Source organism: Hydra vulgaris, chromosome 09 (assembly GCF_038396675.1).
Source record: "Hydra vulgaris chromosome 09, alternate assembly HydraT2T_AEP".
Taxonomy (NCBI): domain Eukaryota; kingdom Metazoa; phylum Cnidaria; class Hydrozoa; order Anthoathecata; family Hydridae; genus Hydra; species Hydra vulgaris.
In genome coordinates this window covers 26722054-26748747 of record NC_088928.1, presented here as the reverse complement: position 1 = coordinate 26748747, position 26694 = coordinate 26722054, and the positions used below count along the sequence as shown (strand labels likewise).

General features: G+C 27.2%; 1 protein-coding gene across 1 annotated transcript in view; it reads right to left on the bottom strand.

The window, feature by feature from the left end:
• Positions 1 to 26694, bottom strand: part of LOC100203585 (DNA replication licensing factor mcm5-A) — a 93854-nt gene that overhangs the window by 58928 nt on the left and 8232 nt on the right. Inside the window, exons 3-5 of the mRNA XM_065805188.1 lie at positions 24166 to 24294; positions 22303 to 22557; positions 12165 to 12241 (exon numbers count right to left, since the gene is read on the bottom strand). Of these exons, the coding sequence (XP_065661260.1) occupies positions 12165 to 12241; positions 22303 to 22557; positions 24166 to 24294 (461 nt within the window). The remainder of the gene's footprint in view (positions 1 to 12164; positions 12242 to 22302; positions 22558 to 24165; positions 24295 to 26694) is intronic.

The following is a 26694-nucleotide window of genomic DNA, read 5'->3' as shown; positions in this document are numbered from 1 at the left end:
ATTCTTTATCAACGTAATAGACATATTGGTCCATCCAATTTAGAGAATCTTGAGAATAATGAGAACTTGCTAAATCTGGCCAAAATAAATAGTTAAAGTCTCCATAATACTTGTGAATAAATGGAAGAAGTCATTTTTCTAAACATTCATTAATATAGATTGATGAATTGATCGCTACAGCCTTGGAAGTGCGAAACAATGGCTCGGACATACCACGGTCAGAAAAGTCTATCCACATTAATAATTTTTTTGGAAATTTTTATTTTCCTATAAAACGAACACTTTCTGGGCATGTCTTTTTGTTGTTTGTGTAGTATCCAGAATTTCCAGGCATGTTGTCCCCTGCAAAACAAAAGTATTTTTCGTCATCGATGACTAGAAGCGATTTTGTGTTATAGAGTTGGTTAACTAGTTTCCTGCTTCTTTTCTTTGCCTTTATTTGTTGTTCTATAGTGTATTTTGGAGTCTTTTCGCGTTTTCTATATTTAACATTAATTTTTTTAACTGACGACCAATTGTCGACTGATTTACACCGAATTTAATACCTATTTTTCTCTGAACGACCCCTTTTCGATTGTTGACAAGTCTCGTTAATTCGGCTTTCTTTTCTCTAGTCCAGGATGTCGGACGACCAGGGTGCTTTCTATCAGAAAACAATTGAACAGTTTCAAGTCTTTTTAGGTTATCATATATTGTACTTCGAGCAAATCCTTTCTTTTCAAAATGATTTACGATTTTTTTTTTTTTTTAATATTAGGTTTATTTACAAAAAACATTTTTAGTCGCTTTCGAAAAGATTCTCGTTCAGCTGCATTTAAACTCATTTTACCACAAAAACTGATTAATATGCTCAAATAATAATCAGATTTTATCATAAAATCAAAGATAAGCCACAAAAACTAGTTATTATGCTCAAATAATGAAATTAAGATTTGTCCGATAAATTCCGCATCACCTGTTATGTTATTACGTTTAGCTAAAAAGTATTGGAAATACAGTGACAACCATTATACATTAATATTATAAAACATTACTTTTTACTAACTTAGCTTGAGTCTTGAAAATTTAGTTGTTTGGTTTCGATATAATTATTGGTTTTATTACTTGAGAGCTGCAACATTCATTAAAAGCATGCAATATGCCTAAAATAGGCTAGCTTGTATAAAAAATATAATGCTCATATTTTACCATATAATGCTTAGGTTCAACTCAATTGATTTAAAATTTTGGCTCGACTATTATTTTATATTGTGCAATAAGCAAAGTTTACTTTTTCTACTAACACTATGTACTGTTTAAACCTATAAGGCTTTTATTTCACCTTTATGTTTTATTAGAAATAAAAATTTTTGTTAACAATAAAAATATAAACATTAAAGTTGTTTAAATAACACATTTTATTAACACAAGGGTATATAAATTATTTAAAAAAAAATTTAATTATACACTAAATTGTTTGTAAAAAAATTACTATGGCTCAGATATTCTTGCAATACTCTAAGTTTTTAGTTACTTGCAATACTTAAAGCTTTTATTCTTGAATACCTTAAGTTTATACGGTTATACTTTTTAAAAATAAAAAACAATTGCTATTTGCAAAACTGTCAGCACATTTTTTTTAAAACATCTTCATTTCAAACAGAGTTGCAAGCAACCATAATTAGAGTTGGAAGTCACTGGACGAGAAAAGATGAAGTTTATAAAAGCAAGATAACGATTAACAGACAATTTAAAAGATTGCAGATTATATGAATCAGGAAAACAGTATGAAGAAAGTAAACTCAAAATAACTGATGCTCGAGGAAAAAAACTAAACAAAAAAGAATTTTTCGAGCACTTATGAACCGCTACAGTAAAAAGATGAGACTTAATTGAATGACAAGTAACACAGGAATGAATTTTACTATATGAAACAGGAGACACTAGCTTTTTAGAGCAGTGTGCATTACAGTATTTACAGAAAAGAGAAAGAGAAGCAATATTATGACGACGTGATAATAGTTTAAGGTTAACTGCAAGAGTAGTTCCAACTATGTTTACAATGTATTTTTGCACCTTGTCCAAAAGAGAAAGAGCATCATAAGAAAATCCGCTCCAGATATGGCAATAGTATTCCATACAAGGACCGATTAGAGATTTATAGAGATAAAGAATAGAACCTGGATTAAGAAAGTGGCGAGCATGATAAAGAGATGCAACCTTAGCAGAAGCTAAGTTTGCAATTGATTTAATATATATTTACCAAGAAAGATCTCAAGTAAGAGTTAATCCTAGAAGACAAAGGGTAGATGACTCATCGAGTACATTTTTTTCATAAATATAGAAAGATCTAGATTATTGCAAAACAATTAGCTGAAAGAAAAAGAGTTTTATCTGAGTTAAAGTTTACTAGTCACTAAAAGCCCCATGCTGCAGCTGAAATAACATTCTTTTCAAGCTCAAATGCCCCAAACAAGAAGATCAAAATCATATCGATTATCAGAAAGAAAATTATTTGAGAGATTAGTGTTTGTTAATTAAAGACTCAAAAACCTTCCTTATGATATTAAGAAGACTAATGGGACTAATCTTAGACAAGTCAAATTTTCAATAAATTCTGAAAAAAGGGATAACAGATGCCGCTTTCCAGCAGACTGGAAAACAAGACTCTGATAAGCACTTGAATAATTTTGAAAATATAGATGACAGCTCCAAACACTTCTGCAATACTATAAAATGTGTGTTTTCCGGACCACAAGCTGCAAAAGAGCCTAAGCAGGAAATCATTATTGATACAGAAGCTGGAGCGATAGAAATGTCAAGCGATGGATCAACGTGTTTGCAGGCTATATCAGGAAGAATGTAATTAGTGGAGATCAAAAGATAAGATTGATAAAAAGTTCTTAGCAAACAATTCAGCTTTTTTTTTAGGTGAAATAACAAAATATGAACCATGCAAGTCAGGTGGAATAACAGATTTGCCTTTATTATAGACACTTCTAAAGATTCTCCAGAAGTCTTGGGAGCCTAATTTTTTTAGATGAGATACAAGATTTTGTGACCTGAGAATAGTAGGCTTTGGCTTTAGACAAACCATTTTACAATGGTTTCTAGCAATAGTAAACAGATGCCTGTTTTCTGGAGGATTGTTTTGCTGATAGATATGGAAGTAATAGTTATAATCAGAAATTGCAGCAGCACAATAAGAGAAAAACCATGGAGAAGAGTGAAGCTTGTCTTGGAATCGCCGAGAGGGAATATAAGATTCCATGCAAGCCTAAATCCAAGAAGTTGAATAAGAAGCACATTTGTCAGTAAGAAGATAAAAGATTTCTTCCCAAGGGCTATCACAAAGGAAATTACAGAAAGAGTCCCAATTAGCTTTAAAGTAGTTGTAAGAAGTATGATGATAGAGGGATTCTGATGATAAAAAAGAATGAGATAATAGAAACTTCATCTGATCTATGCATTGCTATGACATTTTTATATCATAAAAAAAAACTTTTTTAATCTAAATTAAAACATTAATTTTGCTGTTTTTTTTTTTATTAATTTGTTAAGAATTTAAATAAAACGTTTGTTTTGCCATTTTAATTTTAAATATATTATTTGGAATATAAATAAATGGTTTATTTTACTGTTACTTTTTTTAAATGAATTTGTTCAGAATTTAAAATGTTTGTTTTGCCAGTTTTACTTATTCAGAATTATTTATTCAGAATTAAAAAAAAGTTCTTTATTCTGTTTTTATCTTAATAATTTTACTTAAAACAAAAATAATATGTTTGTAATTCATTTTTTATCTGTACTACTTTATTTAGAATTTAAATAAAACATTTTGGCTTGTTGAACTCAAAACTTAAAAAAAAAAATCAAAAAAATTTATAAATGTCTATATATAAATACATAAAAAAGCATTTTCATCATACATATTTCATAAAAAAGCATACTTTTATTTAAGAAAATATTTCCACTACAACAACATAAAAACTAGATGACAAAAAATTAGCAACCTCAGACACTGTCAGATCAGCAGTTAGACCACCATTGCTGAATGCTAAGTCTAATTCTGAGGGCTGTACATATTTTTTTTTTCAACTCTGATTCACTCCCAACAAGGCTGCAAGCAACTACTATTAAGTTGGTTACTAGAAAAAAAAGAATAGAGTAATAGAGCAAGAAAACAATTGAGAGAAGGCTTAAAAAACTGAAGGTTGCATGAGTCAGGAAAATATGAAGATGGAAGAGAGTTCTAAAGGGTTGAAGTGCAAGGGAAAAAGCTAGACAAATAAAAGTTTTTGGAGCATGCAGGGACAGATACAGTAAAAGAATGAGACTTTGATAAATGACGAGTCAAGCAAGAATGAGTTTTGGATGATGACAATAGAAATGAAAGCTCCTTTGAGCAGCAGCCATGATAATATTTGTAGAAAAGATCAGAATATTTGTATCACATCAGGTTTTTGAGTTATATCACTTTTATATTTTTGGTATAAAGGCATGTTGTAGCTAGCTTTTATATTACTTAATATTGTTGTACACTTGTTGTGCTGTGTACTTTACTTTTAAATGTTATTTTCATTTTATTTTAGACTAATCATGTAGTATTTTCAAAACAATATGAAGAAAGTTAAAAGGGGTTGCTTGAATCATCCAGATTATTTCTGTTATATCTGTGGACATTTTACTCCCTGTGATCAGCGGAAAGAACTTACAAGAAAAGTGAAGGTTGACTATCATCACTACTTCGACATCAAAGTGTGTGATCAAGACTGAATTTGGGCACCACATATTTGCTGCAGTGTTTGTTATGTAGGGCTCACCCAGTGGCTAAATGGCAAAAGAAAGTCTATGCCGTTTGTGGTACCAATGATATTGCGAGAGTCAAGAGATCATCATTCAGACTGCTACTTCTGCATGGCAAATATTGCTGGATACTCCAAGAAAAACAAATCAGCAATTCATAATCCAAATTGTGACTCTGCTTTGAAACCTGTTCCATACAATGAACAAAATCCAGTTCCTAATCCTCCAGTATGCCTTGATTGTGAAAGTGATGATGATAATGAGGAAAGTCACAGGGAGTAGGAGAGTGATGCATATGAACCTATAGATGATGAAAAGATACCACATCTTATTGGCCAAGCTGAATTGAACAACTTAGTGAGGGATCTGGGGTTAACAAAAAAGGCAGAACTGCTTGGATCACGTTTACAACAATGGAATTAGTTACAAAGCATAACAGCAATTTCACATTTTTGTAATAGGCATGTACAACTTGTTAAATTTTATAACAAGAATGAAAGTATCTGCTATTGTACTGACATTAACGGTTTAATGAAAGGACTATGAGTATATTCCAGGAGACTGGCATCTGTTTATAGACTCAAGTAAAGTTAGTCTTAAAGCAGTTCTCCTACACAATGGGAATGTGATGCTTTCTATTTCATTAGCAAACTGCGTTTGCTAATGAAATATTTGCATGATTATTTGAAGTACATGATAATTTGAAGTTGCTTCTCAACCTTATCAAGTATAGTGATCATAACTGATGCCTCTCTAGGGATCTAAAAGTAGTGTCCCTTCTTCTTGGATTGCAGCTAGGATACACAAGTACATGTGCGTTCTATGTCTATGGAACAGCCGTGACGACGAAAATCATTATACAGTTAAAAACTGGACAGCAAGAACTAATCATGTGCCTGGCAGATACAATGTACAACATGAGTCTCATATTGATCTTACCAAAATACTACTTCCCCCTCTGGACTGTTCAAAAATTTTGTGAAGGCTCTTGGCAAAGAATTCAAGTGGCTTTGCTTATCTTCAAGAGAAGTTCAAGACCACTCTTACACCAGCAAAAATAAGTGCAGTTGTTTTCACCACACCTTGAATTCCTGAAGTCATTCATAATCCCACCTTCAAGACACAACTGCAGCCTGGGATGCATTTGTGGCTATGGTTACTAACTTTTTGGGGAACCACAGGTCTGAGAACTATGAAGAGTTGGTTGAAAGAGTACTGACAAAAAGCAGGAATATAGGATGCAGAATGTCCTTAAAAATTCACTTGTTGCACTACCATCTCAGTTTCTTCCCATCCAATCTAGGTACAGTCAGCGACAAACAGGGTGAACATTTTCACCAAGAAATAGCAACGATAGAAAACAGATATCAAGGGAGGTATGACAGCAACATGATGGGGGATTTTTGTTGGTTTTTACAGTGAGAGTGTGATACCAACTACAAAAGAAAAGCAACATCATCTAATTATTTTTGATTTCAAAATGCACTGTATTATGATTGCCTGAAGTTATTTGTACATATGATACTGTATAGTTGCTTTTGCTCTACTATTTACATAAAATTTTTAGTTATTATGCTGAAATTTAGAAGCATTGACATTATATTTTTGAACCATAAAGTGTTAAAATGGTAAATCAAGATATCAATATAACTTTAAAACCTGATGTGATACACAGTTTTCAATGACATATTTGGAAGCAGCAGGTCAAAATGGTTTTAGTACACTTAATAGATCTCAGGTAGCAGGTAGCAAAAATGTTGTTCCTAGTGTAATCCAAGAAGAAGTAAAAAAGAGGACTCAGTGAGAGGGTTGCCATTCATCAATTTAGGAATGTCAACAGTACTGTGTCAGTAAATAACTGAGTTTTGTTTAAGTTAAAATTTACAAGCTGTGAGCCTCAATCTGTTACAGAAGTGAGATCAGATTCAAGATCAGCTGCCTGTTTTAAGTGATCGAAAAGAGAAGACTTTTTGTCAAGACAGGAGTATAAAATTGAGTCATCAGCAAAAAGAGCTACTTTAGATGTAAGGTTGTTGGGAAGATCATTTATGTAAATAAGAAACAAAATAGGATCAAGGATAGAACCTTGAGGTACTCCAGAAATTACAGAAATAAAGAAGAGTGTTGGCGTTCGAGGATGACTTAGATAAAGTGGTTAGAAAGAAACAATTTAATAATCTCAAAAACTTTCCCAGATACACCATATGAAACAATGGAGCTTATGGAGAAGACCAACATGCCAATCTTTGTTGAAAGCCTTAGATATGTCAAGAGCAATAGTTCTAGACTCTTCGCCACAGTGAGTTAGCAAGTCATCTGTAGAGCAAGAGGATTGAAAACTGTATTGATTGTCTGACAGCATGTTATTAGACTTAAAATGGGATGTGAGAAATTTGTTTATCAAAGACTCAAAGACCTTGCTAAAACCAGAAATAAGACTGATTGGATGATAATTGGAGGGGTGCCATTTTCCAGCAGGCAGGAAAACAAAACACAGTCAAGCACTTATTAAATATTTTTGAAAAAATTGAAAAGAGTTTTGGGGACAAATTTGTAAGATTATGACAGGAATGTTGTCTGGACCACAAGCCGTAGAAAAGTTTAATCAAGATATGACTTAAGAACAGAAGCTGAAGTGATTTGAATGTCTAACAATGGGTTAACCTGTTTAATTTGAATGGAAGGAAGAGAATGGCCATACGATTTGAGAGTCGAATTAAAAGAAAAGTTCTTTGCAAATAGTTCAGCCTTACCCTTGGGAGAGGTAATAAGATCAGTCCTATGAATGAGAGATAGAACGTAAGACCTTCCTTTGTTAACAACGCTGTTGAAGATTTTCCAAAAGCCTCTAGAGCCTAACTTCTGAGATAAGATACGAGGTTTAGTGAACTGAGAATAATGAAGCTTAGCATCTGACAGCATCTTTTACATCGATTTCTTGCAATATTAAATAGGTGTTTATTCTCAAAAGCTGTTCTTTTGAGATGAAAAAATGATTACGATTAGATATAGCAGCTGCACAAGAGGGTGAAAACCATGGAGTACCAAGGAATAAAAGCTTCCATTCCTGCCTGAATCCAGGAGGTTACGTAGGAGGGGCTTTTTCAGCTGAGAGGGAAACATACATACATACATACATACATACATACATACATACATACATACATACATACATACATACATATATATATATATATATATATCAGCATGGAAAATAAGAAATCGAAGGCGAGTGATTAATTCTTCTGGCTAACACAAGTAAATGACGGTCAATTGTTTTTTTGGATGGTAATTTTGTTTAAATCTTTTTATTAGTAATAGTTCTTCATGAATTTTATACATACAAAAATAACTTAATGCTGAAAAATTAACAAACTTGTATTCCTTTTAACACAATAATTTTAAACAAAATCAATGCATTTTTTTAATGGAAACACAAATAACTACCTAGTGGAAATGCATTGTCTGGGGTACATCCATAAGACGTCTCACGCATGTTCATAAGACGTCCGACAAACATCCACTGAGTAACATTCAAATTACCAGCTAATGTTAATAGTTTAAAATAACAGATTTTAAGCTATTAACATGCACAGATTTTCAATTATTTAAAAAAGGAAGTTTAAAAAGATACCATTAAACTAATTAAATTTTGAATCTTTAGTCAAAAAAATGTCAAAACAATTTTTGTAAAATATTAAAAAAGTTTAAACTGTACTAAAAGAAATCATTTTGTAAAACATATGTAACAATTACTTATGTTACATAAAACAAAGATTTTACTAAAAATATATTTTCAAATATACGTTTTGTCTAATTCCTTGATTATTAGAAAAAAAAGTTGATAATTTTAAACTGTTTTAAAAATATATTTATTTGTTACTAAAAATAAATCTATTAATTGCAAAGATTTAGTAAATGGCAGGAAAAGCTACAAAAAAAAAAAGAATGAAAAGAATTTAAAAAAAAAGAAAGTAAAGTTGGAAGAGAAAATGATCTTAGTTAAATACGCTAATTTCAAATAATAACATTATAAGAACTTCAACCTTTAAAGTTAATGACGTTAAAGGAAAATTATTGCACATTTTATATCTCTGCTCATTAAAATCATTTTAAAAATGCTAACGTTAATTAGTTAACAATAATGTTATTAACTCTCATACACAGCTATTTAAAGTGAATACAAAGAAAAAAATTGTTTTATAAAACGCTACTATAAAATTAAAAACGTTACATAAAACAAGATTTTTATTAAATAAATAATTTTTTAAGAACCCTATTAAAGAAAAAAAAAAGCACAAATGGACATATAAGAAATTTCAAATTTATATAAATCATTCATTTATTGCAACTCGCAGCAAAAACTTACAAGAAAGTAAGAAAAAGAAAGTACAGTTAGAAGAAAAAACGTTCTAAATACAACAATTATCATGTATTATTGTACTATTATTAAAATAATATATTAAATATTATTTTTAAATAGTAATAAAATAAGAGCTTTAATCATATATGAAAAAATTTTTTACCACCAGTAAAATGAAAGTAATCTAATTAAGTGAAGTGAAAAATTTATATATATATATATATATATATATATATATATATATATATATATATATATATTTATATATATATATATATATATATATATATACATATATACATACATACATATATATATATATATATATATATATATATATATATATATATATATATATATATATATATATATATATATATATATATATATATATATATACACACACACACATAGTTATACATCATATTTAATAATCGCCAACAAAGAGAATTAAAGTAGCATATTGTAAACAATGAAACTATTTTAAGCACATTTTCAAAATTTAGATGATTTTACCAAATTTAGTTATATGCATTTTCGAAATTAAGTTTTGATTAATTGTCAAATCTCATTTTTAAAAACTATGATTATAATTCATTGCTTTAATTTAGCTTGTATTGGGTAATATTTTAATATAAAGGGTTATATTGGACACAACTTTTTAGATGCAACACCAACCAACCACTACAAAAATCTATTCAATGAAGAAACCTGTGACCACTGTATAACTTTTAAATTCAAAAAAATCAACCAAATATAAACTAAGCTGATACACAATGATTTACTAAATGTAAACTGGTATATGTTAGCCAAGAAAAATCAGAAAGTGTAAGTATTGTGGCAAGTTATTTGTAAATATTTGAACTCATAAATTTCATCACATGTTCCAGTAGTTTGTAATAGAAAATTTTTAAACTCATTTTAAGCCCCATTTGGAAATTAAAACTTGAATAAATCATATTTTATATAGTTACAAAAGAATGTAATAACTATTACATTCGAAACGAAAAGTAATAATAATCTCTGTCGAATACTCTCATTTATATGCAATTTATGCTCAGAAAAAAAAAAAAAAAAGAATATCAATAATGCCAATATTGCCAAACTATTTTCTTTTTTAAAGAAAACATCAAATGCTACTGTTGTACCACTAATTCTGATGCTTCTCTTAGTAATAATTGATGAAAAAAAAATTATGAAAAATTGCACCTTTGGAACAACATTTTTTGCTTTTTTTAACTAGACATAGTTTTTTAACTAGACAATTAATTTTAGATAAAAAAATAATATAAAATAATAATATAATATTCAAAAACTAAATAGCAGGCCTTGTTTTAAATAAAAAAATCTGAATGCATAAGCTTAACGCAATATTCGACATCATAAAATTCTCTTTATTTTTTTATTTTTTAAAGACATCAACTTTTTAAACTACTGCAATAATATTAATTACCGCAAAACAAGTGAAATGTTATCTAACAGCTTTTTTATTATTACTATAAGGGAATGCTTATTTTATTTTTTTTATATATTAAATAATTAAATTTAATATTGCATTTAAAATTTTTTTTGATATTAACTATTTTTTTTCTTTTCTTGACATGCATAAATGAATTAAAATATGTTAAAAAAAAAGATTATTTCTTAAATTTCTAATTGCGGCTTTGCAACTACAAGTGATTTTTTATTTTAAAAAAATTAGCGAGTAACAAATAAAAAAATTATGTTAATTTAATTACTTTATTAAAAGTTTATTATTTTATTATTAAAATTATATCACTGTATATATCATTTATCAAAAAATATCTGCTTTTATTTAACTTTCATTATAAAAAAAAGTTTAATTTACATTTTGTACAAATTTTTGATGCAGCCGTTTATTTAAAATTTAATTTTGAGTAAAAAAAATAAATAAATGTTGCGGAAGGAAAACCGAAAAAACAATTGCGATAAAAATGAGCTAATTTTTTTTATAAACAAATAAAATTTAATATTAAATAATATTTAGTAATATTTTTAAATAAATTTGGCAGTTAAGTTAAACCCAAGCATTAATTTTGATTTTAATAAACTTAAATATATTTTTTAAATCTAAATTAAATTATATTTTTTCATTTCAGAAATTATATTTTTATTAATTTAGTTTTAAATTAAATCATATATTTTTTATCAGAATTAAATTATGTCATTATGATCTTTTCTTTAAACTTAAAAAATCAATCATAACAATAAAATAAAAATAAAATACAAATAAACTTTTAATTTTACTTGAGTTTTTTTCATTAGTAAATAGCACTTACTTTAAACATAATTATTATTCAAACTTTTATAACGAATATTTTTACATAAACGTCATTCAAAAGTTAATGTGACTTTTTTTTAAAATAAATTACTTATTTTATCTTAAAAGTTAAAAAATGAATAAAAGTTGCTTAACCAAAATCGCTTACTGCTTATGTAAAATTGCTTAAGGTGCATGTAAATCGCTCTACGTGTAACGCTTTAAAACAAGACCTGAAATAGTATGAAAAAGTTAAAAACAAAATTATAAACATTTAAAGGTTTCTTTGAGGTCATTGTAAACATGTCGACCATCGTCTACTAAAGATGATTGTATAGGAAAAATAATTATATTTTAGATTCACTAAAAATAACTATTATAAACTCGAATAAATCTTTTTACTTATTTATGTTATTAATAAAGTATAACTGCAAAAAGGAAAACCCAAACATAACATTATATTTAAACTTTTTAAGTAAAAGATTATTTGTATCGATATTAAACATTAACCACTAAAGTTAAATAATTAGACCATTTTTTTTTAAAGTTTAAAAGAAATTATTAAGGAGCCAGTAATTTCTTCTAAAAGAAACAAAATATCAACACAATTATTATGAATTGCTTTAAATTAAATAATAAAGTTAAAATTAAACATTGTGTAAAAGTTGAGATCACAGCATCACGATATCAATGAGATCTGTGAGATATGATGTATAAAACAATTATTTTGTTTACCTATCTACATAAAGCTGAAGATGACGCGGCATTTCACCGTTTGGAACAGCATCAGGAGATTCTTGTAACTTTAAAACCTTAAATTAAATAATTTCATTAATCCAGCTTATTAAAAATTTTATTATTTGAATAACACAAACCAGTTAAAAAAAGGTTACAACAAAAAAAAAAAGAAAAAAAAAAGGCATTTTTACTTATGTATACATGCACACACACATATTAAGGTTATGACTTTTTGGTATCTTTTTTTATGTATAAAAAATATGTGAACTTTGCTTTAAAGTTAACTAAAAAACCATCGGTTTAATTTACTTATTTAAAAAGAGCACACACCATGACTCTTTATTACTCTCTAGGTTAACAATAACTAATAATAATTAGTAATAAATCGAAGGTAATAATGTAAAATGAAGATTCACTAGGTAACATATTAGTAATGAATGATTGAGAATAAAGAGAACAGGAGTAAAATATAAATCAAATCAAATGTATTCTGAAATAGATTTTACATTTCATGGAATATTTACATATAGTACAAGTACTAAATCAAAAACTGTCAAAACTAGAATATAGATAAAGAGAGACAAAATTAGTATATGCTCATTTTGCAATAAATGAAATATATGGTTTCAAAGTTAAAGCAGGAAGATGTAAAATAAAGGATTCAGTAAGAGTGTTGCTACGTATACAACTATCAACAATATTATAATAATTATTAGCAATAAACATCTGAGGCTTGTTTAAAATTTACCAGCTACTTTAAGCATTCAAGACTGCCTGCTCCTACTGCAATAAAAAAAAAAAAACTTTTTTTCAAAACTAGAATATATAATTGAATCATCAGCAAATAGAATCACTTTAAAGGTAAAACTATAAGGAAGATCATAAAGACAGACTCAAAGACCTCGCATAATAATAAGATAACTGGTTGCTAATAGTCAAAGGGATTAGCTATAGACAAAATTTTACAGCAGACAAGAAAACAATTTTCAAACAAACTTGTTAAATAATTTTGATAGAAAAGGTAAAACTTCTGAAGAACATTTTTGTAATTTGTAAAGAGTTTAAGTGAAAAATAACTTCAGCAATACAAGCACAGGTAATTTAGATATTTAGAACAGTAAATTAACCTGTTTCTTTGGGATGGCAGTAAGATTGTAGTCATATTCAAGAGATGAATTAGAGGAAAAGTTCTTTGCAACTGATTCTGCCTTATGCTTGTGGGAGGCAATAAAACCTGATCCATGTAAAGATGGAGTGATAGACTTGCTTTTGTCAATTACACTGATTTGTCCACCCTAGTAATCTCTAGAACCTAATTTCTGAGGTAAAAAAAAAATAAAACAAAATAAGAGATTTAGTATTTGAAAATAATGACCCTTTACCACATACCTTTTTGCAGAGATTACAAAACTTCTATCCTCACCTAGGACAGCTACATGGTCTTTAGCAATGTTTGATGATAAATGATTTTTGATTAAACAAATATTAGTTTTCAAGAGATGATTTTTTGTGAAAAAGTATTAGAAATGATTACAATTGGAAACAGCAACTGCATAAGGAAAAAACAAAAGTGAGTGGAGTGAAACTTGACTTGAAACCAACAAGAAGATTATAATAAAATCACAATTTTCAGCAGAGATAAATATGTCAACTTTATTCATGGTAGAACATTTTACTTACATTTTTATTTACTCAAATATACACTGATGTACAAGTTCGGAGAATAAATTTTATAATTCTTTATGAGTAAGAATTTCCAAACAATAAAATAAAAAATTAACAACACTTATTTAAGAGAAATACATTCTCTTTAGCAATAATTTTAGCTAAAACACGATTTAGTGATCCAGATCCAGAATCAACTGTAAATGAGGACAAGAGCAAAAGTGAAGTAGAAGCCAATAGCAACAGCATTAGCTTCTTCAGTGTAGCAAAGCAGGAATTAATATCTTTAGTTTTGTAGAAAAAAGCCAACTGGTTGTCAAAAACTTATTAAATACTCTGGCATTGATGCAACCTGCATAAAATACAGCAGCATACTATTTTTCTCTTATAGTATTTTAATTTGATTATCATCAGATATAAAATTAAACTAAAAATACAATAACCCATTAAAAATTTTGCACACAAAAACATCAAAGGAAAGGAATAAAATGTAAAGTAGTGATGCACAGTGAGTCAAAATACAATAAATTTGGAGAATTCCCTGCGTCCCCCTCCCCCTTACAGAGGGAGTTTTTTGTTTTTTAGGTGAATTAATTGATAAAAATCAAATTTCATATTTCTTAATTTCATTGATAGAAAATCAAACTAAGATCGTTTTTGATGTCGTCCTGATATCAGGTTTTTTTAAATGTTAAACATAAAAAAGGTCAAAAATCAAATAAATTCTGAACAAAAATAAAATATCTCCACAAACTTTCAGCAAGTGTCAAAAGAAGAGTAAGTTAAATTTACTACTTTTGAATTGAAATTTATTTAAGATTTTGATAAGCTTTTTAAATCCTCTCAAAATATTAGTCTAAATAAGATCAACTTAGTTATGATATTTTTTGCTATCTGCTAAACCCACTGAAATGAAAAAATGAAATGAAAGAGGCTCAGTGAGTTGTGTTGAAAAGCAGAGCTTTTGTTGCTCAATTAGAAGTAAATACAATGTTAATTGTAATGTTATGAAGTATTTTCATTTTTAAAAAGGTTTAGTGATTTAAAAAGTTCTGAATATTTGCTATTTCAACAATGTTTACGATAAAAATAAGATTTAATGAATTTTTTATTGTTTATCATAATTTTTTACAGTTTACAGTTCACAAGTTCTAGCCTGAAACTTTTATCTGTTGTGACTTATATGCAAAGTGAGTTTAAAACTCTACACAGGCCAAAATTTCAGCGGGTATTAATTTGTTACTTTTTTTTGTTTTTTCTAAATACTCATTCAACTAAACTACTCAAACCATAGTTCAGATTTGTAAATAAGATTGGATTACCACTTAACTGTAACAATGCTTCTAATAAATTATTGTAATAACTTTTATTTGATGTTTTAACAGTTTTTATTTGAGTCAAACAATAAAGTCCTTAGAAATTTCAGGCTCAACCACAAAAGAAAAAACATCATGGAGACACTAGATGGAGGTTTTAGAATCAGCTTCAATATGAAAATCTCTAAAGACCCTACAAAGAAAGATTTTGTTGTTGTCATAATAATAATTCTGACAACAACATTAAAACCATGGAAGTTAGTTTTCCCATGAAAATGAAAACTGAAGATGCCTTTAGCTTAAACAATTTTCAAACAGCATTTGTTCCACTTAACTATCGGATAAGAATCAGCATGGTTCAACAAGAAGACGCCTGGTACACATTACTACTGTAGGCCCTTACACATCTGCAATACCAAGATAAAATAAAAGAGTTGACAAGCGAATAATATGAATGTCTTAAAACTGAAATGAATAGGCTAGTAGTTATAGATAAATTTAGAAGTTGAAGAAGGGAAACCTGGGACAACCATCACTTTTAAATTCAAACTAGATTTAACCATGTTTGATGGTAAATTGGTAAACAATTTCCCTAACACTCTATCCTTGCAATTATCTAATGTTTATGAAGCTAAGCTGAGTAAATTTAGTCTAACATGCATATCAAAGGGATATATAAAAGACACTTTTACTGTGCTAAAAAGTGAAGCGCAAGTGACAAGTTAACTCAACCTCAAGAAACTCTCAACAAAACAATATCATCACAAGAATGAATTGTTAATAACTGCTTTTTTAAAATTTAGTATACAAAAATTGTCTCCCTTGTCTAAAGCATTTCGTAAAACCAAATTTGAAAGAGCAAGAAAACAAGTGAAAACTGAACATCTGTACTACTTAGTATATCCAAGAATTGAAAGACAAAGCAATAGAAAATAATAACAAGGTAAAGGAAAAAAGAAAAATTAAAGTTAAAAGAGGAAAAATTTTTTGAAAGTTTAAAAGAATAGTTACATGTTTGTTGTTAATATGCATTTTAAAACTAAGTGTTCTTTTAACTACTCATCAATTTACATTAACAAATGTAAGATTATATTAAGTATTTTACATTTAATGAGAATTAAACACGGCCTTCTATATTAACAAGCCTTGACATCACGCGAAATGCAGTAAAAACTGAACGCTGATTAAACTTTTATTACTTTTATTGATATATTTTTATATATGATTTTGTTTTCTAATACAAATCTCTAATAAAGACAAATATAAAAGAAAAACCGAAAATTGTTAAAAGATAATTATATTTATTCATATGTCAAATTTCATCAAGAATAATAATTTAATATTAAATATCAATAACAATGAATATAACTATATATTAGAAAGATGACTTTTTTTTGCTTACAGAACTATAACTAAAAAAAAGGAAACAATAAAAATCACCAACAAAAATCGATTCATACAAAAAAAATATTTATTAATATATCTTAACAGGGTAAATATTTACATATCTAAATACATTGAGAGACATAAAGGCTACAGAGGAAATAAAAAACATAACAAGAAAATAGCATAATAAACTACAAAACTAATTTTCACATAAATTATGATAGCTATAGTATTTTTATTTTAGATTCTTTTCTTTTTTGCACATAGCCAGCTATGTAAACTATAGTTACTAATGTAGATATATTAACTGAGCTTTTAAGATTGTGTATATTATCCAGCAGTTCATTTTTATCAGTAGAAATATCCATAGAACATATGTCGCAAGTATGACCATCAATACAATCAACAGGAATGTTAAGTTGTAATTTAGTATGCTAAATATGAGTTTTTTTAATTACAAATTTAGCATTTATAAAGTAAGTACCTCCAAATCCCTGTTGAAGTTTAGAAAAAGCTTTTTCAAGTAGATCTGCTAAAAACCAACCTAACAAAACATACTTTGCTCCAATACTCAACAACATTTCTACTAGATCAAATAAGCCATAACATGTATACACTATTGCATTGCTAGTACCTAACGTAAGTAGTTTTACTTTCTTACCTGTAGGTTTCATAAGATTTGTCAGTTCAGCAATATCTCATAGCAATTGTAACTGTTGATCACCAACTGAGAGGATTTCTCCACATAATTCATTTCTAAACCAAATGCTAGCACCAGGTGCTTTGACATTAACAACATTCCAAAGAGAAATAATTTTTTCATTAAACACAGCAGTACCTTCAAATGCCTTATTTTCAATCTCTGGATGTGTTCTAATGGATGCTACTGTTTTTTTGCAAAAAGCACACAAACAAAACTTAACAGTCTCTCTATTGGTTTCAGATAAACTGATTTAGCTGTAAGTTTAGAGAGTTTAAAAAGACTATTGCACTCAGTTTTATATAAAGTTTCAGAATCACTCCACTCAGCCAAAGCCAATTCTCAATCTTAAAGTTTGTGTTCTAAAAAGAGATATTTTGATTTTTTTTAAAGTTTGTGTTCTAAAAAGAGAGTGGTTGTGAAATTGATATTCAGACAAACAAACAATTTAACGCCATAAAAGCAATACACTATTGTGTAAAAATTGAACCTCACTAGTCTTTTCTGTCCATCAATTGTTTTGTACAGATTTTAAGAGATGCACATAATCATATAATAAATATATACCTGATATTTTTAACTATGGTTTACTATCAACTGTTTTCAACATTTCAAAAAATTGTTAATTTACACGGTTACCATCAGTAATTATTGCTAGTGTCGTACTAATACCAATATTATTTCTTGTATCAACAACTTGTTGGCATTGAGCAAATTGAAATTCAGAGGTAAGATTTGCAACAGGTTGAGCTCTACAGCCCTCGTAATTAGAAAAAATGAACTGTTAGAGGTCAGCATCAGGTCGGCAAAAAAAAAAATTACACAAAGGAGTTATCATAAAACATAAAAATGAGGTCGACAATTTTTTGCCGACCTCAAACACTTTTAGTTCAGCAATTAGATTGGCATTGCCGAAAGCCAACTCTAATTCCGAAGGGTGACTCTACATATAAATTATAAGATTTAGCAGGGGTTGATAGCCGGGGCTAGAAAAAAATTTATAATACTTTATATATTATAATTTTATACTTACATTTACTATTTATTAAATACTGGTATATATTTATATATTTTTAAACTCTAATACTTCCAACAAGATTGCAAGCAACTGCTATCAAGTTATGAGTTACCTTAAAATAGAGAATAAGTTAAAATACTAGGAAACAGTTAACTGAAGACTTAAAAAGTTGTTGGATGTATCAAAAAGAAAAACATGAAAATGGGTAAGAGTTATAAAATTTTTTTGATGTGCAACGACAAAAACTGGATTAATAAAAGTTTTTATAGCATTAAGGGACAGATACAGTAAAAGGATGCAACTTGTTGAATTGTAAAAGGATGCAACTTGTTGAAGCCAAGCAAAAATGAGCTTTGGTTTATGTGTCATCCTTAAACAGTAAAAGGATGCAACTTTTTGAATTGTAAAAGGATGCAACTTGTTGAAGCCAAGCAAGAATGAGCCTTGGTTTATGTGTCATCCTTTTTCTGTAACTGTTTCTAAGTGCTCCAAAAGCGCTTATTCGTCTAGTTTTTTTCCTCGAACATCAGCTCTTTGGAATTCGCTTCCTTCATCTTGCTTTCCTGATTCATATAATTTGCAATCCTTTAAGTCGTCTGTCAATCGTTATCTTGCTCTACAATCTTAATCTTTTTCCTTTCAGTAACTTCCAACTTTAATCAGTGGCTGCTTGCAGCCTTGTTGGAAGCGAAGATGTTTAAAAAAAAAATATTAGTGAACACACTATGGTACACAAATCTTTATGAGATAAGAATTATTTTATTTTGGATATTTTGCTCAATATATTGTAGAAGTTTTTAACAATCTTATTTGTAAGCGTTTTTAAAGATAATTCATTGTCAAGTATCACCCCTAAACTATTTGCTGAGTCAACAAATGAGGTAGTGGTGTAGTGGTGGTGGTATGCCGTAGTGGTGGTGGTATGCCATAGTGGTGTAGTGGTAGAGCGCTTGCTTCATAAGCGAGAGGTTCCGAGTTCGATCCCCACCACGTCCCTGGTAGTACTGTGCTCATCTTATTTCTCCACGCAGCGGCCTAGTTTGTCAAGGTTCATGTTTTGGAGTTATAGAGTTGAGAGAGGGTTTCCAAGGCCAAGAAGGCCATTATAGACGAGGAGGCTACAATTAAGTAGCCTCCTTGTCTATAGTGGCCTTCTCGGCCTTGGGGAGATAGGATTAACAAAAAAAAACAAAAAAAAAAATCTTATGCATTCCTTGTTAATAAAAAGTACCTTTAATAATAATATCTTTTTGAATGCTAGGTGGTGCCATAATATTTTTGTTTTTGAATGGTTAACACATAAGAATGACTCACTCATCCATTTAAAAAAATATCATAAAATGTTGGGTAAGTAGTTTAAAAGAGTAGTATATATATATATATATATATATATATATATATATATATATATATATATATATATATATATATATATATATATATATATATATTGTAAGGTTACATCTCTTTCAAAGTCACTGCTCAAAGGAGCTATTCATCTCTAGTTCCATCAACTGAAACTCATTCTTGCTTGACTCGCCATTCAGTAGAGTCCTCATCCTTTTACTGTATCTGTCCCAGCATGCTCTAGAAACTTTTATTCGTCTATCCATTTAACTGTCATTCAAATCTATTTAAAACAATGGAGGTACAATTAAAAATTACTGATGCTTTTACAGAGAAATTGATATTTAAAATCTATCAATCTAAACAACATATATATATATATATATATATATATTTTTTTTATATTATATATATATATATATATATATATATATATATATATATATATATATATATATATATATATATATATATATATATATATATATATATATATATATATATATATATATATATATATATATATAGACTGAAATATAGTTTAACTCTTTTAAGTAATCAATAAATAAGAATCAGATGAACAAATAATACAAAATAATATTAAGAAATATATACTCTGAAAAATATACATGAAAACAAAGTTTTGCGTTTTCAATAAACTAAATATTTGAAAACTAGAAATATTTGCAGATAACAAAATTTTAATTAGCCTAAAGATTAAATAAGAAAATATAGTAAATATGACAATTTAAAACGTTTTCCCACTTATAATCAAAAGAAAACTACAGAGAGTTCTTCAGTAGAATTTGTAAGATTTGACAACTGTTACATAAACAAAATACTTAATTTTAAAGCTTTATATATTAAATCATTAATGATTCTGTGTATCTAATTTAGAGCTTTAGAACTATAATATTAGATCTGTTAAAGTTATTACAATATTTATCATTAAAATATAAATATAAATAAAAATGTGTATTTTTTAAAATTTTGGTAATCTTAAGAATGTATAAGGGGTAGGGAAGGGAGGGGGGGGGGTCAAATATTTCTTTTCGTCCATTTTTCATGTAGTTTTGCCTAATTGAGTCTCTTTTTTGATTTTGGAGTCAAAGTTTCCTTGCAGATACTCTGCCATCAAGTCCTGATTAATAGTGGTTCTTTTGCCTGTGGCATCTTTATTGATCTCCAAAAAGTATTTGATACAGTTGACCATAAGATTTTAACTGAAAAATTGTATCACTATGGTATACAGGGTATTGCTAATGATTGGTTTTCATCCTATATTAACAATCATACTCAGTTTGTCTCGATTAATGGGTTTCAATCCACATGTAAAGTTATTAAGTATGATGTACCACAGGGTTCTGTTCTAGGACCTTTACTGTTTTTAATATATATTAACGATCTGCCTCTCTCTATAAATAATTAGACTGTTCATCATTTTGCTGACAACACTTATCTTCTATGCATAAATAAATCACTCGCACAGCTTTGTAAAAAAGTTAATTCAGATCTCCATCATTTGTGTCATTGGTTAAATAGTAACAGTCTTTTCCTAAATATCAATAAAACTGAATTTATTATTTTTAATCCTCCAAAAAAAAGATTGATAGTAATAATGTGAAAATTAGAATTAATGGTAAATACTTTTCCTATCTAAATATATAAAATACCTCGGGATATTTCTTGACAAAAACCTATCATGGTACTATCAACTAATTCAATTAAATAAAAAACTCTCACGTGCCAATAGTATGCTATCATTAATACGACACTGTGTTCCCCAACATTTTTTTATTAAAACAAGTGACACACAAATATTACACTCGAAATACTGAAAATTTTAACATGCACACTTCCTTTTTCAACACTACCAAATATGGCAAGCTCTCTATTAAACATCAATGTATTTCTCACTGGAACCAAATAATATCATTTATAAAAAAAAAGATTTTAACTAAATACCCTTTTATTACTAACATTCTTCTTCTCAATCGAAATCAAATTAAGAAATTTATATTTGAGTATATATTTAATGAATATTAATTTTATCTTTTATTATTATTGCTTTTTTTATATTACTGTATATATAAACTAGTATTACTTTTATTGTATACTGTCTTTTTTAACTCTACTAATATTACTATTATCATTAATTTATCTTTGTTTTTTAAATCTTATTAATATTATTTATAATGATAGTGATAGTGATTCAATTGTAATAATAGTTTTTATGATTATTGTCCTAATTTTTGCAAGTGTTATTTTATTAATTTCTGTCATAGTTATAAACTTTACTATACTAATATTTTTACCATTGTTTTTATCATTAGTTATAATTTTTATTAAAGTTGTCATGATATAGTTACTATTTGTTTTTTTATTCACATTATTATTGCAATTATTATTTTTATTATATTATTACTGCAATTATTAATATCATCTTTATTTATTAGTGCTTTATTTTCCTTTTTTTTTCTTCTTCTTTTTAAGTTTTTTTCCTTCTTCTTTTTAAGTTTTTTTCTTATTTATAATTCTTTCTGTGTTTTATTTGTTATTCCTTCTTATAGACTGTTAACTAACAATCTATAAGAAGGAATGTGAAGAAAAAAACACACTGAAAAAAAACTGTAAAAAAACTAAGCCACTAAGTACTAAAGCTTTTTAATACTTTTAATGTAAGTATAAGAGATTTTTGCTTACCTGAAAGTCTACACACTTGCATTTGTCTGGCAGAATAAAAAAAGGGTCCATCGGACAAGGAGCAGGCTTTGATGTTTGATCAGAGGGGCAATTTCTTGGCATAGCATACCCTTCTAAACCAGGCTTAAGACCAATGTTTGGTAAAGTATTACGGCAGCTTCGACATTGAATTGTAATTCGGGTAGCTTTAACTCTCATAGCAGATGCGCTTATTATTATACCAGGGACTTTGACAAGTTTTGATACATGTTCTGACTAAAACAATAAGAATTTTCAGTGTCATATAACAATTTAAAAACAATACATAAATAATTCAATACATCAACTATTACTTTTTGAAACAGACCTTAAGATCTCCATTGAAGAAAAAAGAAAGAGAAAATAAATTATGACTAAAAGTAGTAGTAGTAGTAGTAGTAGTAGTAGTAGTAGTAGTAGTAGTAGTAGTAGTAGTAGTAGTAGTAGTAGTGGTGGTGGTGGTGGTGGTGGTGGTGGTGGTTTTTAGTTTTAGTTTTTTTACCCTTCTATTTAGTGAATTAAAGTTAATATACCAACAAATTAAACTAGTTTTTAATTTCAGGGATGGCTTTTGGATAGGAATGAAGTTATGCAACAACTTCCAAATGATAGATGTTAGAACTATCAAGTAGACTGCTTATAGACCTATATTAAAAATTATGACCACTACCGTGATATTATAGAAAAGCATGAAAATGTTAAAAACATAATATCAAGAAAATAATAGATAATGCTGCAATTTTCTGAGAAGCTAAAAATTTTCAAATTCAACTGAAGAAATGTGATATAAGGTAGATATGTAAAATAAAATTATTATTTATTAAAATATTGTAAACTATGGCTTCAATATACTGTTAAAAATTTGAATATATATTTAAAAAATGTTTACATTTATAGGTGATTGCCTAAAATTGAAAGAACAGAGATAAAATTATATTATTTTAACTTATATAATTTGCATTACGCAATAACATCTATTCAAGACTACTAACACAATATGACTAATAAATAGCATAGATCATCCAGGCCATAATTTTAAAATCTGGAAAATTGTTTGAGTAAAATATCTGGAAAAAAACCGGAATATATTTTCCCTTATTTTCCTTTTAATTTTGCTTTTCAATGAGTGGCTTCTAATTTTCTTTTTAAACTTTTCTTTATTTTTCTATAAGTGATGAGTAAAAAAGCTTAAAAAATAAATATATTACAAAAACTTATACCCCAACTTGCATGGATAGAAAATGTTTTGAATATCCGGAAAAACTAAAAGCTGAAAAAATATCCGGAATTTCAGAAATATTCGAAAAAATTTACATTTCTCATTTATAAAATAAAAAACAGGAATATAATTTTCTTTAATTTTAGGAATACCTTTAAACATCGAACAAAAAGCTGCTGCAGAAACTTGGTTAAGTGATAAGCATAATGAATGCTTGGCTGGATACTATGATTTCAGGCTAAAGGTCACAACTACTTTTCCACAGCACATGTTTAATGATAACTTTATTTACCATAAAGTTATCATTAAACATGTGCTTTTAATACCAGGTTATAATCGGGTACCTTACACGTCTATACTTTTATTACTAGAAATTTATTGTAAAATATATAATATATTTTACAATAAATTTCTTATTTAACAAAAAAGAATGGACTACAAATTCAAAGAGTTTAACTGATATTATTAAAATAATTCTCACTATAATAATATCAGGTTAGAAAATATCCATAAAACAATTTTATAAAAGACATTTAAATTGATAAAATTATATAAGATTGTATTAATACAAAAAAAAACTCTGTTCATACTTTTAAGGCAACTAAATTTTTATTCCGATAACTTACAGTCATGCTCCTTATACTCATAGGATGAGATTCTGAACGAAGAGTTATCTGAACATCTTGAATCTCTTCTTGATCGGCAGATCTAGGTTTCGTTATCTCTTCCAGAATTTCACGAACTGCCTCTTCAAACTAATTTTAAAGATCAACAAAGTATTATTTAGCCCTGACAGCATAAAAAATAAATTAAAATAAAATTCCCAAAAATTAACATAAAAAAAGCTAGGCATGCTTGCAAGTCAATAGCATAAAAGCAAGCTATGCTTTAACAAAGTAAGAAAAGTTAATAACAAAAAAACCAGCTATACTAAATATCAATATTTAATAATAGCAATATTTAATTAAAAAACTAGAAGGTTTTTGCTTTTCATAATTATTTAAAAACAATTTTTTAATGTAAGCATATGGTAAATATATGATTTAAACATACATTAAATATACAACCCTTGGAATTAGGGTCAACATTCAGCAATGCCAACCATAAAGTGTTAGAGGTCAGCAAAAAATTGTTGACCTTGTTTCAATGTTTTATGGTAACCCCTTGATATATATATATATATATATATATATATATATATATATATATATATATATATATATATATATATATATATATATATATGTATATATATGTATATATATGTATATATATATATATATATATATAAATATATATATATATATAAATATATATATATATATATATATATATATATAAATATATATATATATATCAAGCCTTGTTTTAAAGCGTACACTGAAACCATTATATGTAAGTGGTAAGTCATTTCACGTAAGCCATTTTTTATCATTTTTAAATATTTAAACAAAAGGTAAGATAAAAGAAGTAATTAATGTTATAAAAACCACTTAAGAAATTTGAATGACGATTACATAAAAAAGTTTGCATGACAATTACATTTATTATTCCCACTATTTACAAATGTAATAATTTAAGAAAAAAACAATGAAAATTTTATTTTTGTTAGCCTAACTTTTCCAGTAAACATTTTTTTCAGTAAAAAAAATAAATAAATAAAGTATAGACCCGTTAAAAATTAAATCATAATAAAAATTTTTTTATTTATCATCTTGCAAAAAGAATATTTATTTAGACAAATTCTCATAACATACAAAAATAATTACAGAATTGAAAAAAAAACGTTCATATTTATTTTTATTTAGGGGTTATTTTAAACTTGGTTTTTTTTATAATGATTTTATAACAATGTTTTTTATTTTATCAAAAAAATCAAAAAACATTAATTATTACAAACTTTAAACAATATTTTATAGTTGTTTTTTTTATTATTTAAAAAAAACAAAAACTTGTTTAATGGATATAACTTTTTTTTTTTTGGTTGAATTTACTCTTGAAACAATATAGATCTTGCAATGTCTACGTTTATATTTATAAGTTTTATTTTTCGAAAAATAATAGTTTAGAAAAATAATATTTTATAATAGTTCAGCTTTATATAAATAACAGACTGTGCGATATTAAAAAAGTAAAAACATTTCCTTATAATTAAGAAAGAATTTTGATTAAAAAAGTTTTTAAATTTTACCTAAATTCAAAAAAATTAATTAGAGACACGTTGTGTTCATATTAAAGAGAATGATTAAAAAAAAATGAATGGGCTAAATTTTTTTGATTAAAACAAAAGAATAAATGCATATTAAGAAAAACTAACTTTTTTTATTTTAATTGAAGCTTGTCTTCTCCATTTTGTTGAAGGTCAAAAAGTCAACATAATATACGCCGCAATCTACAGACTTGATAATTTATTCAAGCATGTTTTATTCCTAAGAGTTTTAGTACATGACATTAAAAATGCTCTTGAACAAATTATCAAATTCTTATATAATATATAACGCTGACTTTTTGGCCTACAACAAAATGGAGAAGGCGAGCTTCGACTAAATAAAAAATTTAGCTTTTCTTGGTATGCATTTATTCTTTTGTTTTAATCAAAAAAATTTAGCCCAACATTTTTCTTTTTTTAATCATTCTCTTTAATATGAACTTAACATGTCTCGGAGGTTTGGGATCCCTTTAAGACAAGTGAAAGCGCAACAGCATTTATTTTTTAATAAATGATACTTGAAAACTTAAATTTTTGTTTATCACACAAAAAAGGCGCTGGTCAAGTTTTTAACTTGAGTTTTTTTCTTTGCAACAAGTAATTTTTTTTTGTTTGTTAATAACTTTTTAAAGTAAAAAATAATTAAAGTGAAGCCGCAATTTTAAGAAACAATGAAAAAAAATAATAACCTATTTTAATTCATTTATAAAAATCTAGAGAAAAGTAAAACATTAATTTATGTTAAATGATTATAAAAAAAGTAAATTTAATTATTTAAAATTATAAAAAACAATTGAAACAAAATAGATATTCCACAATATGTACATTTACAAAATTTGTTTTTCTTAATTAGTAAAATAAACTTGTTTTGCGGTAATTTATTTTATTGTGGTAGTTTAAAAAAGTTAATATCCTTAAATAAAAAAAAAATACATAAAGAGACGTC